We start from the raw sequence: 14,982 nt of genomic DNA, 5'->3' as shown, positions 1-14,982 counted from the left end.
GGGCCGACATCGATGAGGCGGGGGAAGTGCCGTGTGCATCGGACGGAAGCGCGGGAGAAGCCGGCGGGGTTGTTTGGTGGGCCAGGTTAGTCTCTGGACGCCCGCAAAGCCCCCCCCCCCCTTGTCTTCGATTTGCGACAAAACAAGTCTGGATTGCCGAGCGGACTGATACATGACCGCGTTGGAGGGCAAAGCATGTCCGAACCGCGTGGTCCAAACGTTTGCTGGCGGTTTAAGGGTCGGCATTGGAGATGCCCTTGTTGCCTTGGACTAAAACAAAAAACTCCATTTTATGAGAGAGATAATCCTACTTGGCAGGCAGCAAGAGTACAAGCAGGAGAGAATAAATTGAGAAAGAAACACAAGCAACAAAAACTGGAGATAAAGCAAAAGGGATGAACCAAAGAGCGGAAAACTGGAAACCATAATAGACAATACAATATATATACTCCAATAATAATAATTAAATAATAAATAAAGGAAAGAAAAAGAAAAGCTAGCCCTACTACCGCCCTATCCCTCGTTCTCTCCTTCCATCTGTTGTACGGTCCCCGTCCGTTTCCCACATTTTCCGCTTCCCCCCATCCATCCCTCCATTAACTCGTCTCCCGATCCCAACCCCCACGAAAATCCCAAAAATATTCAGAGAAGCAATCCCTAGTCCCCGAATCCAACCTCGAGGAGTATCCCGATTCGCTTCCGATCAGCGCCAACTCGATCTGCGGCTTCATCTCAGGCGGTCCCAGGCGCGCAGTCTTGGCTCGGGAGATCCGGGATCCCGTTCTTGGGTGTTCTGGGCTCAAATCTTGCGGCTTCTGGGCAATGTGATTAGGCCAAGGGGCGATTTTAGGCGCAGCCGTTCCTGAATCTCTCGCTGGGTTGCAAAGATGGAGCATGTGATCGGGGGGAAGTTTAAGCTGGGTAGGAAGATTGGGAGCGGATCTTTCGGGGAGCTGTATCTTGGTACGGTCCTCGTGGTGTTCTTAGATCTCTCATCTGTTTCTGTCCGTTCGTGTTGCCAAGCTTCATATCTGGTTGGCTTATTTTTCACAAGGGTGATTAATTTGGTTGCAGGCGTGAACATACAGAGCAGCGAGGAGGTGGCTATCAAGTTGGTATGTGATGAAAAAAACCCGATTCTGTTGTAAACCTTTTCATTTGTTAATATACATATGCATGTTTTCATGTGGTGTTAACTAAATATATGTATGTAATTTGTGAATACATTATGGTCCATCACTAATCAGAAATGTTTTGGACATCTTATTTAGTATCATGCTCTTTTCGTATGAGTAGCAACTCGCAACGAGGAGTCTAGAATTTCTGAACACTACAGATTCGCTACAGGCAAACTGATCTACTCCTTCCGTTCCGAAATAGATGACTGAACTTTATACTAACTTTAGTACAAAGTTAGTACAAAGTTGGGTCATCTATTTTGGAACGGAGGGAGTATTAGAGATACGCAGAACTAGGGAACTAGAAAAGGGACAAAGTGTTTGCTGCTCCCAGTTGGAAGTTCAATTTTTATTATCTGTTCATTTAAGTATGTTTGTACACCTTTGTGTGGGTTACAGGAGGGCAGACAAATACAAACACCATACAACATTCTTAGCATGTTGTGTACTCTTTCAACATTCTACGAGTCAGGAATGACAACAGTACTGTTACATCAAGTAATAGTTAACAAAAGAAACACTATCCTTAAATCTTTGGCTATCAGTGGCAGTTGAAATCCATCTATCTAATTCAATCTTTCAAGGAAGAGTGAATTGCGCAAAACCCCTATGTTCAGCGAAACTTATAAGTTATAACACTTCCGCACACCTATTGGATTTTTTCCCAGCAAAAACTCATCTCCGAAGAACCATGCTCTGAACATGCGATTCTATACTTTCTGCTGTTCAGTTATTTCAGTACAATGTGCACTTGTTTAGTAGAATTTTCCGTGGAAGTAGCATTCTTCATAAATACTGTTAGTTGTTTTCTTACAAAATGAGCCAATGGTCCCTTGCTGTCTCCTAAATGCTGGTGTTTTATTATAGAGCCTGATGAAATTTGTGGTTTCTTAATTGCTTAATTTCTACCTCCGCATGTCTTGGATTGTGGGCATAGATGAAGCAACATCTATGCTCTGAGAAAGTGTAGGTAATAATGAAATAATAACAGTTTTTTATAACTTGAACATATAACTTTGCATGAACATGAATTCTGAGTGTTATGGCTGGTTACTGCCCGTGCAACTGCTAGCATCTGGACATCCTAACTGACTGTATCTCACCATATTTGTTAGGAATCTGTCAAATCAAGGCATCCTCAGCTTCATTATGAGTCAAAACTATATATGCTTCTGCAAGGGGGGAGTAAGTAGCAATACAATAACTTCCTTTTGAACGAAAATTGATACGAGAACTTGCTTTCATCCTTTTTTTAATGATTCTGATTTAATGTTCAATTACAAACTTCAGTGGGGATTCCTCATCTGAAGTGGTTTGGAGTGGACGGGGAGTACAATGTCATGGTCATTGATCTTCTTGGTCCAAGTCTGGAGGACTTGTTCAACTATTGCAACAGAAAATTTACCCTTAAAACAGTACTTCTGCTTGCTGATCAGATGGTGAGTGCTTACTGTATAACTTCATTTTGGCTGTTAATATTGGCCACCTGTCTTACAGAATGCCAATGAATTTTTTTATCTGCAAACTCAAATCTCTGAGTTCTTACTTGTCTGATCCTGACAAGTTGATGTATTCCTTTATTTTTAAACAGATCGCTAGGGTAGAGTACATGCACTCGAGGGGCTTTCTTCATCGTGATATAAAGCCAGACAACTTTCTTATGGGTTTAGGCCGTAAAGCAAGCCAGGTTTGTGCCATCATGAACATTTTTACTGGTACAAGTGATTTATCATTTTTTCTTCACTTTAGAAATTGTTGGTTGCATAATTCATTGTGAAACTGTACTGATTCTAGTTTTTGGCCTGGTTCTGATACGATACATTAAAGACTAAAGATTTATCAGCTGGCAGCCTGGCAGCACAAACAACAGGGGCAGCGCCAGGGCTGGGCCAAGTTTGTGGCTAGCCTAGCCTGATCATACTCTCCATGACCCTTTAGCTTTTAAATGGGCTTCTGGGACTGCCTGGGGCTAAAGCCCTAGCTGCCCAGTCCTGTCTCCACCCCTGAGTTCAAAACCCTCCAAATAAAGAGAGGCTAAAATGGCTAATGTACAAGCTCTTTTGCATCAGCAAATAAACAATTGCGTAATAAACCAAATTCCTGTGTTTTAGCAAGAGATTCACCTTGAAACTGTTTCAGCTGATGTTCATGCATTATAATTATACAATGACTGTAATGGTGCTGTACCACTCTATTTAATTATTGACTGTTCTTAGTCAGTGTTGATTAAATATTTTAAGACATTAATTATAAATGTATCAAGTCCTGAAGGTACAAAAGTACTGATCATTCTACATTTTGTCTATATGTGCTTGTGGCTCGTGTATACTTTTAGAACAAAGATATCCATATTCTCTTGTTTGTCAAATAAGTTCTGATGTTTGCTGCAATGAGCATGTCCCTTTCAAACACATTATTTGAGTGATCTCGATACTTCTGTTTGCTGTGAACAGAAATATCTGCTTAGAAAACTGATTGCAATTACTGTAACAGGTGTATGTTATTGACTATGGCCTTGCAAAGAAGTACCGGGACCTCCAAACTCATAAGCACATACCATACAGGTACTTGCAACTGTTGTTTAAAAGGAATTCTTGTAATGTCCCGAAGATTGTCCTAGACTTCTAGTACAGAACTAGCTTAACAAAAAAAAAACCATTCCTACATTTGAGGTCCTTAACATGTTTGCGCGTTGTTCAGTCTGGCACATAAGCTCAATGTTTTGCTCATACTTGCACAAAGCTCGTGCGTTGCTGGTAGGAACTTGTACCCTACCAGGCCTTGGGCGTAAGCAGTAAGGGAAGGAGGGAGCTGGGTGAGGCGATGAGCAGCCGCGCCGGCGGTTTGGCGCCGTCGCGGGAGAGGAGGGAGATGGCGGCGGCGGCTAGGGTTCCGGCTCCTCTGGGAACCGGGCAATAGAGATAATAATCTTCTTATTGCTTAATTCCAAAAAGAGTCTTACAGCCTATATTTATAACCTAGATAACTTGCAGAAGAATTAACCTAAGATAACTTGCATAAGAATTAACCTAAGATAACTTGTGGGCTAAGATTGCCCGGTGGGCCTAGCTAAACCGGCCATAACAGTTGCTACGAACTACGAAGCCATAAAAAAACAAGGAATTATCACTGGTCTAGGAGGTCGTCAAAAGATCATGGTGTCTTGCAGCTATTGCATGGTTATTAAAGAGTGTGTGAATATAATAGAAGATCATGTTGCAGTCGCTAAAGAGTTTCGAGCGACCATAGTTGGTCCTTTGTAAGATTTATAGTGAGAGAACATTTTGAATTTGGAACATAGGAGAATGGGTGTGAGTAAGCTGAATGCACAAGATCGTGGATTAGGTAGGAGGACAACATCTATCGCCGCGTTGAATTGTAATTTCTTGCCCTCTTTTGCTATGACATGGAACCAAAAGAGTTGGTTGGGCAGAGAAACTAAAATCAAGACCATGATTTTGAATTGGAGTGGCATACTTGCATTTATAATTTGTGTTTCTTACAAGGAGTGTTATTCCCACATTACTTCATTAGGGTAGCAGTGTATTTGTTTATTTGGGATAGGTCTCACACCTAGTAAAAATAACATTTGTTTATTGATGTATTTTGGAAGGTTGCTAGTCCCACATGTGGGTAGAAGTGCATTTGTTTATTTGTGTGGTCCCACATGTGAACTCACCACCAACTCCAACCTTTATAAGTAGGAAAGACTATCGTTAACAGCTTTTGGCATAGTGTGATGTAACTTTGCTTGGCACACTACCTGTGGTACAATATCAGCTACCAAATGTCTAGGTTCAAAGCTAATTTTTCACTATTGTGCTTTGTAATGCCTGAAATTTGAGTTGATTAGCAGTACTAGGAAGAAGGGAAACTTTGAAACCAAAATATCACCAGCAATCCTACTTGAGGAATTTGTAATAATGGGCATCACATAATTTTTCACAGCTGTGCACTAATAAATCTGGGCATTCGTCCAGCCGGGTTGGGCTTCAAAAAAGCCTGGCATGAAGGAACCAAGCCTGAGGCCTGAAAATTTACTTTCACCAAGCCTGAGCCTGCCCCGGTGTAGAAACCTGACAAAGGCCCAGCCCGAAAACTCGAAGTTCCTGCTCCCCCAACTGAAAGTTCGCTGCTTGTACAGATCGATCCAAGATCCAAAAGAAATTCCATTTGTACCACACGTGATAACCAACAAAAACGTTTGTTAATTTGTAGCTTGACAAGATCAACTCACCGATACATGTATATCAGATTCAAAAGGTATCTATTATCCGTGTGTTACCGTGAGAAGATCCCTTCACCACTAAGATACAATCAACCAAAATATTTACATTAAATTCGAAACATTGAAAGAGTGTGCTTACGGACATGAGCCAAACTTAAATAAGTTGATTGATTCACAGCTATAAACCAGGAAACGGTTAACTTGTAGATCGAAGCAGAAGCAGCAGTTGTCCTCAACGGCTCTACACAGCTGCGCAGAAAGTATAGGCGGCCTCAACACAGCCGCGTGGGAAGGCGGTGGGAGGACACGGCCTCGACGCAGCGCCTGGTGACAGCAGCCGCTGCGGTGCCTGGTGACCTCTGCTGCTACGCGTGGTGAGCGACCCCATGTAGAACGTGGGGTTGCAAGGGACTAGGGGAGCCGTCATGGTCGGACAGGGCTGCGGCAGCTTGGAGCCTTGTGTGTGGGTAGGGCTGCAGGCTAAGGGCACGTTTGGAACACAGGATTCCAAAACACATGAATAGGAAGGGTTGCAGGTGGAAAACAGAGCATCGTGAAGCATAGGAATTTTTTACAAGTCTGTTTGGAACATAGGAAAAGGAAAAACACAGGAACTATTAATGAAGTGGATAATAATGTTGAACATGCTTATTAAGGAACTTCACTCATTTTTTATTATAACAAAACCATATGTATAAACCTTTCATGCACGTCCAATCAGCCCAATGAGACAGACTGGGGCCACTAGAATGAGGGCCTACCAGTCAGAAGAGAGGGGAGAGAAAAACAAACCAATGTACTCAGTACTCCTAATCCATTCCTTCTCAAATCGTCATGCTTCTCCTAGTCTGCGACCCCATCTTCCAGGCCTCATAATACACTAGTATTTCATCCCAGACTACCTAATCTACTACTATTTTGTTCGTTCCAATGCATGGACGTGGCCACATGGAGGAATTTGTCATCCACAGCGCACAGCAGCAACATGCACCTCGTCTTGTGGCAGCTAACAACACTGTTACAGTCTTCAAAACTTTCCCGATCTACACCGGACTCGGGCTTGGTAGATGTGGTTGCGTCCAAGACGATTTGCCTTGATTGACACAAAGGAAGGAAAAATGAGGATGAGGTTCTGATTTGTTGTTTCCTGAGGTTTTCTCATGAAACTGAAGTGATAGGAAAGTTTCCTTCGCATTTCATGCAGTTGGGTCCTGCACTTCAAAGGGACTACTGGAAATTTCCCCATAAGGAACTCTTTCCCCCCAAAATCCTCTAGAAATCATGTGTTCCAAATGACCCCTAAGGTTGTGTGGAGCGGAATGTCGCTTGGGTTATCAGGGAGGCGAATATTATATGGCGACTGGTGTTAGGTGGAGTTCAGATCTCACATGTTGTGCTGTTCGGGCCCGGCTGGGCTATGTTCAGGCTAAAAACTGAAGCCCGAGCCTGGCCTGTGATTTTTGGGCTGGGTTGTCGGGCTGGGCTGCATGCCCACATTTAGGCACTAATGGGGATTAGCCTTTATTGGGTAAAAGATAGGGTAATTCAAAATTGCACCCGGGGGAGGCAGGCAGTGCTCCTAGATGGGGAAAATGAATTTTCAAATTTTTTTACAAGGAAAATATTTACACATGTAAATGGATGTAAATTTTCATGTTAAAATGACAAGTTTGATGCCCTGTGTAAAAGTCCAAGTGTGGTGCTTAAATAATTGCTTTTCTGAGGACTGGTGGGCACAAAACCTGTCCTTTTTTCATGAAACTACATGCACAGAAAATACATGAACATGTACATGTGTCCATTTAAAAAAAACAATAAACATTTTTTGCATGCTTATTGTTCATCCAGTGTTCCTGGGAGCTAGTTCATGGCCCCATAAAATATGCAGTTTCTCCATTGAGATATTTCTTTCGTGTATGATTCTATCTTCATATTTATTTGGATATGTACACTTGGATCTTACATGTTTTTCTTTGCTACCATAGGGAGAACAAAAATCTTACAGGAACAGCACGTTATGCTAGTGTAAACACCCATCTTGGAGTAGGTGAGTATTGCTACTTGTGAACTTGTGTTACTTCAACATCAGCATAGATTTCTTTGTTCAATTAATAACAAAGATCAAGGCGTATTCTGTAAAGATCAAGGCCTATTCTGTAAAGTTGTTGAACAAAGCATAGTTCTTTTGAAACCTTAAGTTTCGCCGTTATCACAAAGTTAGTCAGCAACAATGTCTGAAATGCCTTAATTTTCTAGCTGTGAGTGATTAAGCATGTCTCTTCCGCTGATTGCTGGTACATGCTATACTAATGGGTTTTCTCTACAGAACAAAGCAGGAGAGATGATTTAGAATCTCTCGGTTATGTGCTGATGTACTTCATAAGAGGAAGGTAGGACATGTATTACTCCCTCCTTCCCATAATATAAGAGCGTTTTTTGTCAAAAATGCTCTTATATTATGGGACGGAGGGAGTACTTTTCTAGTGGTTTAAATTCCTTTTTGGTTGTCGAATATATTTCACTGACCTATATAACTTGTCTCTCACAGCCTTCCTTGGCAAGGTCTGAAAGCTGGCACGAAAAAACAGAAGTATGATAAAATTAGTGAAAAGAAAATGTTAACTCCAGTTGAGGTAATTAAATGTGGTTTCTTTGACAAACAATTCTACAAAGAAGTTTGGTGTATCTTTCACTTGTAATATAATCTTATGTATCACTATTTGCACAATTTTGGATAGGTCCTTTGTAAATCTTATCCATCGGAGTTTGTTTCATACTTCCATTACTGCCGATCCTTGCGTTTTGAAGATAAACCAGATTACTCCTATCTGAAGAAACTCTTCCGAGATTTATTTATTCGTGAAGGTACTATCAATAAATATAGTAGTTTGAAGTTTCTATGCACCTACATCTTATACAGTGTCTGATGGATCTTATAGGGTACCAGTCTGATCATATATTTGACTGGACTGTGTCGAGGCAATTAGCAGAGAATAACAGATTGCGAGTATGTCCTCCATTCCTCTTTCCAGTTGTTTTTAGTAGTGCAAGCTTGATTGTACTGAATGTGTAGCATTGTTGTCCTCTGTCAGCCAAGTGGAAGGACAGCTGGGTTGGTGGGACCATCTGCAGAACGGGCTGAACGGATTGCAGGTTTGTCAGTTGCATGCACATTTGCAAAAGTTTATATTCAAGAAATAAGCTATGCAGGGAGTGTAATTGCTTTTTGTTTCCTTGTTTAACAGCAAGACAGGATGGTCCTGATAGATTCTCTAGTTCAGTGGAAACATTTGCCAGAAGAACTGGCTCTGGTTCTGGCCATCATGGAGAAAACACGAAGCACAGAACTCTGTTTGATTCTCTGTTGGCACCTAAGATGGTTAGAAGTGCTCAATTTTAGTTTAATATTTGATTTATTTCAACACAATGTCTGCTTGGTGATCATGCACGTACTTCTGAATGCAATTCGCCATGTTTGTACAAAGCAGCATTTGATTGTCAACACTTATACTTACAAAGGCATACCTATGGCTTTAGATGACCAATATGGATGTATTGGATAACTGAAAGTCTTACAACATTTTTACCATGTATGCTAGGCTGCTGATTCGGATAAAAGAAGGCCTACATCATCCCGGAATGGGAGCACATCGAGGAAGGCTCTCCTGTCAAGCAGCAGACCAAGTTCTGGAGAGCCCAGTGACCCCACTCGCACTAGCCACCTAATCCCAACTAGCAGTGGCAGCAGTCGTCCATCAACCACTCAGAGGCTTCACCAATCAACTGGTCTTGAGGCCAGGTCCTCCTCGCTGTCGAAAACTGCGAGAAATGTCCATGATGATCCCACGATAAGGACATTTGAGCGCCTTACAATTAGTGCAGACAGGAGGAAATAAAAGGTTGAAGAGTAAAAAGATTTCAGTTGCTGTCATGAGTGTGGGCACTTGGATTCTTTCAGCTCCAGATGATGCTCACTGGTCAGCAAGATAAATGATGTTGTGCTACACAAGATGCCGAGGAATGCATATAGCGAAGGCGGCTCATCGAATCTTGGCATGAATGATTGAGCACTGTTATTTCAATGTCTGTTATTTTGAATGGTTAAAGAAAATGTTTTACACCATTCTGATGGGCCTGGATCGGCTGCATGGATTGGCCGTGCTGGCCCAATTGATGTTAATGTTGAATCAGACACTTGTGGAAACACTATTCAAATAAAACAGTTTATCAGACATTCAAAATTATTCATGTGTTTGTTATGGTTATTGTACCTGTACATGAAAGTGTTGACGCATCAGTTGTTAGGGTTTAGTTACTTGCATCATTGAAGTTGTGCAAAATTCGAAGTCATTATGTTGTTGTTCTTCTAGCCTTTCTCGTGCAAAGACGTGGCCAAATATGCCTCAGAGTGAACTTATTTACTGCTGGCAATTTCTTTATTGCCCGCCATCTGTTCCTCGACATGTGTCTTGCAGCTTCGTAACTAACCGTAAAAGCCCCCCCCCCCCCCCCCCCCTCTCAAAAATAAAATAAAATAAGATCAGTAATCTTGGTCCTACTACTATCGATCAGTATTCCAGCTAACTTGGGGTTACCACACGGTAGTAGCTGCAATTTAGTCAGTCAAGCATCCATACAATCATAAGAGTATTGAAGATGACGCGACACTATCATCGTGTTTCTCCTATTCCCATGTGTTTAGAAATCATGCGAATCCAAGAGGCCCTTGGCCATCTACATTGCAGGCACTAGGTTCGATATCCTGGTCATTTCACCCAAATCCCCTTCAGATTCGAGATTCTGGCTATCCTGGTTGTTTCACCCAAATCCCCTTCAGATTCGAGATTTTGGCTTGCATTGATGCTACTTTTGTCGTCGGGCTTGGGTGCCTCAACTCTTTTTGCAGAAAACATCTGTTACATAATTGTTCAAATAGGTACTTGTGCATTGGGGAAACATACTCCTACACTGGCGCCACTTGCTTAATTTTTTTTATTGTTTAGCATCCAGACAGGCGCCCCTGCGTTGTAGATGGCCAAAAAGTGTGTTACATTAGTGGTGACTATGTTTGACATTTTGGCATAGACCATGACAAGATGCATTATTTTCAAAAAAATAAAACAGAATGTTTTCAAATAATGGAAGAACCAATCCCGACCCGTACGTCATAAGATGCATTTCATAGAGTTTTTTTTTTTTGAAACGGAGCATTTCATAGAGTTAGAGCTATATGAAGTGAAGTTGCAAATGTTGTTCTGGTAAGTGTTGAGGCGCCTGACGACAGAAGTGGCATCAGATGCCTCAACACTTACCAGAACAACATTGCTTTGACATATGGATCAAAACCTTTCCGAAAGCTTTCAGAAAAAAAAACCTTTCCGAAAGCTAACAAGAAACTGGTACTTGTTGGGATTTCTGCACTTTTTTGGTCTCTCTGGCGATGTAGAAACAATATAATCTTTGATCGAAAGAAATGTTGTGACCCTATGATGCTTGTGAAAGTAATGTGCAATTGGATCAATGATTGGTCCATGTTGCAGATAATGGACCCGGAGGCAAACTTACAGATACCAGCAGCAAAGCTGGTAGAGCAGGTAGCAAATGAGATGTACTCCCTCCGTTTCTAAATATAAGTCTTCGTAGAGATTTCACTATGAATCACATATGGATGCATATAGATGCATTTCAGAGTGTAGATTCATTCATTTTGCTTTATATGTGGTCTATAGTGAAATCTCTTGTATTTAGGAACGGAGGGAGTACCATGCATCGGAGGGATGGAGAGCTGGTGTTTGGCGGCTGGGCAACTGACGGGACCTAGAGCAGGAGCTCAATGGCTTCTTCGTTTCGACGGCTGCCTATGCTGTTTCATACTTGGGGCTGTTCTAAAGTGATGTCTTTTGTGTAGTTCATGTCTTAGACTCCTCTGAATTTGGGATCCTGCGTGATCCGGTAACTCTAAGATTTGCGTGGCCCTCGTGCCCCTGGTCTGTAATTTGTCTCGACTGTCTTAGGTTTGAGTGTGTGTGCGTGGGTTTGCAGTTCCTTTAGGCCTGATGGTTTCAGTCATTTGAATCGGAGAGGGCGGCCTCTCTTTTGATCTAAGAAAAAAAAAGTGCCCCGACTGATTGAGCACATGAGATTGTGGAGCCAACCATCAACAGAGTGCAGAATAGGGTTGAGTTGCAGTTCATTTCCTGCAAACATACAAATGAATACAGCATAAGATGCACAGGCCGATTTTTTTTTCTAAAATGCAAGAAAAATCGCCATTATTTTTCAACAGAGAAAATAATCAGTGTTGCTAGAATGAGCAAGACACCCCCTTGACTTGATCAAAGATTACAGAATCATGTTTCACTATATATTTCAACACTGAATTTGGGGCCTTGAATGCCTCGAGAAAATACATCACCAGACCAGAGTGCAGAACACAAGACTTTGCCAAGCATTTAGAGCCACAGTAGCAAAACAAGTTAACAAGTCAAGAGTATGTACATACACATGGAAACTTGCAAAAGAGACTAGCAGTACATCAGTCATAGATACATACAGTGAGATCAATCTTGTGCACATGTAACTTCCTGATTAAGCCTAGTGCTGCTATTCATTCAGTTATATCAAAGCAGAGTTTAGCTTCATCCCAGGGGCCATTGATCTCAAACTTGTACTCCTGAATCCTGATAAGCCAGTAGGGGCAAACAAGCGAGATGAAAACGACGAGAGCCAGCAGCAAAATGAAGAGCATTCGATGCAGCTGGTACGTGACACCCAGGGTCATGACCATGAGAGCAAAGGAGAATATCAAATGGAGTCTACAGGAGTACTTCTTGATACAAAATGTGACCAGCGGCGCAAACAGGAAGACCTGCAATGAGAAGAGCATGATTGCAAAGACGTGCAGCCAAGACGGCAGGCGCGACGCCACAAGCACAGACGCCACTATCGACGCGTTCAAGGAGATGTTGCTGGTCAGCTTTGGGTTGTTGAGTGCACCTGGAGGCCTTATAGTGGAGCCAGAGTAGTCATGCAAGAAGAGATGAACCAGCAGAAGGAACACAGCAAGTGCCCAGATTGAATCTGAACTGATGGACCTAGTGAGGGTATGGCAAATTGGCGCTAGAACATAAAGGCCACTGGTGAAGAATGATATGTTGAGGACATACTTCAAGAGTAGATTCAGCGAGAATGGGCTGGTGGTGAGCAGGAGGACCAAGAACCCAACAAGCAGCAGACCAATGTCGAATTTCAGGAGAGTGATCTCGTCGATGGCCAAATTCAGCGTATGTGTCCATGTCGAAACCACAAGGGCGACGATGCAGAGATACTGGGAGATGGAGACAGAGTCGACCATCACCCTCAGGAAGTCCCTCTTGACGACATTGGCGTTCATGACCATCTCCTCCAGGAAGGAGTCGTCGGTGTAGTTATCATCGTAGCCAGGCTGCATGCCCCCATAGGCTACTTTTCTCCACTTTGTTCGACAAAGGGTCGGATTTCCAGCGCTCTTCATGCCTCCTCGCTACCATGCCTTACCCATTGCCACCGGATTTGATCGATCTATCGATCCAGATCGGGGTCCGGATTCGCACCCCTGATTCGCCGTGGTCACTCCGCCATGCTGTCGCGGGAGTCCAAGGGGGCGCGCCGCAGGGGATATGCTTGGGTGGATGGCTGGGCGGGGAGGCGGCGCGTCGGGAGAGCGTGAGGGCGGCGGCGTGGAAGGAGCAGGCGGCGGCGGCAGGGCAGGGAGGAGAATTGGGACGCGATGGTGGGAAGCGGGGGAGAGGCCGTGGCCGCTCACTGCAGGGCTGGCTCAAACATATTTTTTTTGACTCCACCTAGCTGGCACGCTTAAGAGTTTGAGCGGTACTTTTTCCTTTTTTCCCTTTTCTTTTTTTTATTTCTTAGAAACACATGTAACTTTATTTATACCAGCGACCATTTTTTTTGCACGTACACTACTTTCTTAGTTTCATTTCGTAACTTTGCTTATATTTCACAAATATGAATATCTTCATTGTGAATTTGGAAATGTCGACGTGACATTAGTTATTTTTCTAAATGATTAAAGATGTCGAATAGAGTATGTGGTGAATAAGCGACGAATTTTACTAAAGTGTTGATTTTATAGGAGCTGTTTCTTGTGCGAGTGGATTTTAGACGAACAGCGGATATAAAGTTTTCTAAAATGCTAGTTCTTTCATTTCAAGAGAGTTCACACATAATACCGAACCGGCACAAATAATTCTTTTATTGTTGGTACCAAGCGGTGTGGCCACTTATAATCAATTGACATATGGTTTTTTGTACAATCTCTGTAAAAACGGTTTATGGGGGCTTTTGAAGCGAGATTCTTTAGGCCCTTCTTTTACGCATATGATGCTGTATTTTTTGCCAATTTGGGCATTGATGAGATGCTAGGCGTAAAAGAAGGGAGGCATAACTTTCAAATGTTTTTGGTGACGCTAGTGGGCCGCTCACAAACCTGAAAAAGAAAGATCGGAAATTCTTCCGATTAGATGCTAGGCGGCCGACTTGCAAGAATGCCTCCCTTATTTTCTCGGTAAAATTGAGATCTTAAAAGCTCAGAGTTTGGAAGGGAAGAAACATTACTCGTCCTAGGAGAGTTATTCTTGCTAAGTCAGTTCTCACAGAGACCGGAATCTTCCACATGTTGATCCTCCACCTTGTCAAAGGGGTCGCAAAAGGATTTATAAGATTCATTGGGCATCCATCTGGAAATGTGATGATGGTGAGCACTCATGTGATGGCCACTCACTCATCAACCGGGACATAGTTTGTCATCTCAGGGGGATTAGCGGCCACATAATCCTTTATTTTGAGTGGTTTGGGAGGGCGCTCTACATTCAATGGATGTGGATCCATTAACAACCCCCTATAGGTCGTGTGTAGGGTCTACGCTATGCAAATGATATGTACTTGTTTAGGACTGCCACCAAAGTCACAATTGGCAAATGGCATAAAGGCAGTTCTTAACTTGATAGGTGTTTTGTTGGCAAAAATTGACCGCACAATGTATTTGTTTTTTTGTGAGAAGTCCTTTTTAGAATAACATGGAGAGCTCTCCGGCTCCATTCACGGAAAGATGCCCGAATGAAATAGGTCCAACACAAGGTTTTATGTAAAACATAGTAAAAACTAATAGTTCCAACATCAAACTAAAACAACTACAACATAAACGGACTAGCGGGAATATTCTCGAGGAGCATTCATGATTTTGCAGCCAAAACACAACAATATCAGGCTAGAAGCTAGGAGGCTAGGCATGCTACCTTCAGGGTGGAGAAAGGGCTCTCTGTGACAACGCCAAAGGACTGGGTCATGCTTGCTGTGTAGCCATCTACGCATGCTCTAGAGCTGGCATTAGGGAGGTCATCAAACATAGCTACACCTAAGTCCAGGGTCACCCCACTCTATCTGGAATAGATTATGAATCAAATGTTGCACGTGTAGGCATAATTATTCCACCTGGGCTAACATATGATCCTTGAATATCGGTCCCCATTCTTTGACCAACTTTAAACCAGTCACTATATTTGATTGAGAGAGCTC

At 42.6% G+C, this 14,982-nt stretch overlaps 2 protein-coding genes across 2 annotated transcripts; one reads left to right on the top strand and one right to left on the bottom strand.

Annotated features, from left to right (window-relative positions):
* The first annotated feature begins 527 nt into the window (after window positions 1-527).
* On the top strand, window positions 528-9,650 carry LOC123127742 (casein kinase 1). The gene is made up of 14 exons (XM_044547559.1): window positions 528-963; window positions 1,075-1,115; window positions 2,294-2,363; window positions 2,469-2,617; window positions 2,770-2,865; window positions 3,672-3,742; window positions 7,392-7,453; window positions 7,733-7,796; window positions 7,955-8,039; window positions 8,145-8,271; window positions 8,346-8,413; window positions 8,499-8,559; window positions 8,652-8,785; window positions 9,006-9,650. Exons 1-14 carry the CDS (start codon window positions 888-890, stop codon window positions 9,300-9,302), a joined length of 1,401 nt encoding a protein of 466 aa, XP_044403494.1. The 5' UTR covers window positions 528-887; the 3' UTR covers window positions 9,303-9,650.
* A 2,087-nt stretch (window positions 9,651-11,737) lies between these two features.
* Window positions 11,738-13,234, bottom strand: LOC123127741 (phosphatidylinositol N-acetylglucosaminyltransferase subunit C). The gene has a single exon (XM_044547558.1). The coding sequence runs from the start codon at window positions 12,917-12,919 to the stop codon at window positions 12,014-12,016; it is 906 nt and encodes a 301-aa protein (XP_044403493.1). The 5' UTR covers window positions 12,920-13,234; the 3' UTR covers window positions 11,738-12,013.
* Window positions 13,235-14,982: the final 1,748 nt, after the last annotated feature.

This window comes from Triticum aestivum, chromosome 6A, assembly GCF_018294505.1.
Source record: "Triticum aestivum cultivar Chinese Spring chromosome 6A, IWGSC CS RefSeq v2.1, whole genome shotgun sequence".
In the NCBI taxonomy this organism is placed as follows: domain Eukaryota; kingdom Viridiplantae; phylum Streptophyta; class Magnoliopsida; order Poales; family Poaceae; genus Triticum; species Triticum aestivum.
Note: the sequence above shows the minus strand (reverse complement) of the source record. Positions and strands in the feature narration are given on the sequence as shown.

Excerpts from the sequence above, each read along its gene's own strand:
- LOC123127742 (XM_044547559.1), top strand. The coding sequence starts at position 888 with ATGGAGCATGTGATCGGGGGGAAGTTTAAGCTGGGTAGGAAGATTGGG. Across the intron at positions 3,743-7,391 it reads CATAAGCACATACCATACAG|GGAGAACAAAAATCTTACAG; the intron begins GTACTTGCAACT and ends TTGCTACCATAG. Across the intron at positions 8,414-8,498 it reads CAGAGAATAACAGATTGCGA|CCAAGTGGAAGGACAGCTGG; the intron begins GTATGTCCTCCA and ends GTCCTCTGTCAG.
- LOC123127741 (XM_044547558.1), bottom strand. The coding sequence starts at position 12,919 with ATGAAGAGCGCTGGAAATCCGACCCTTTGTCGAACAAAGTGGAGAAAA.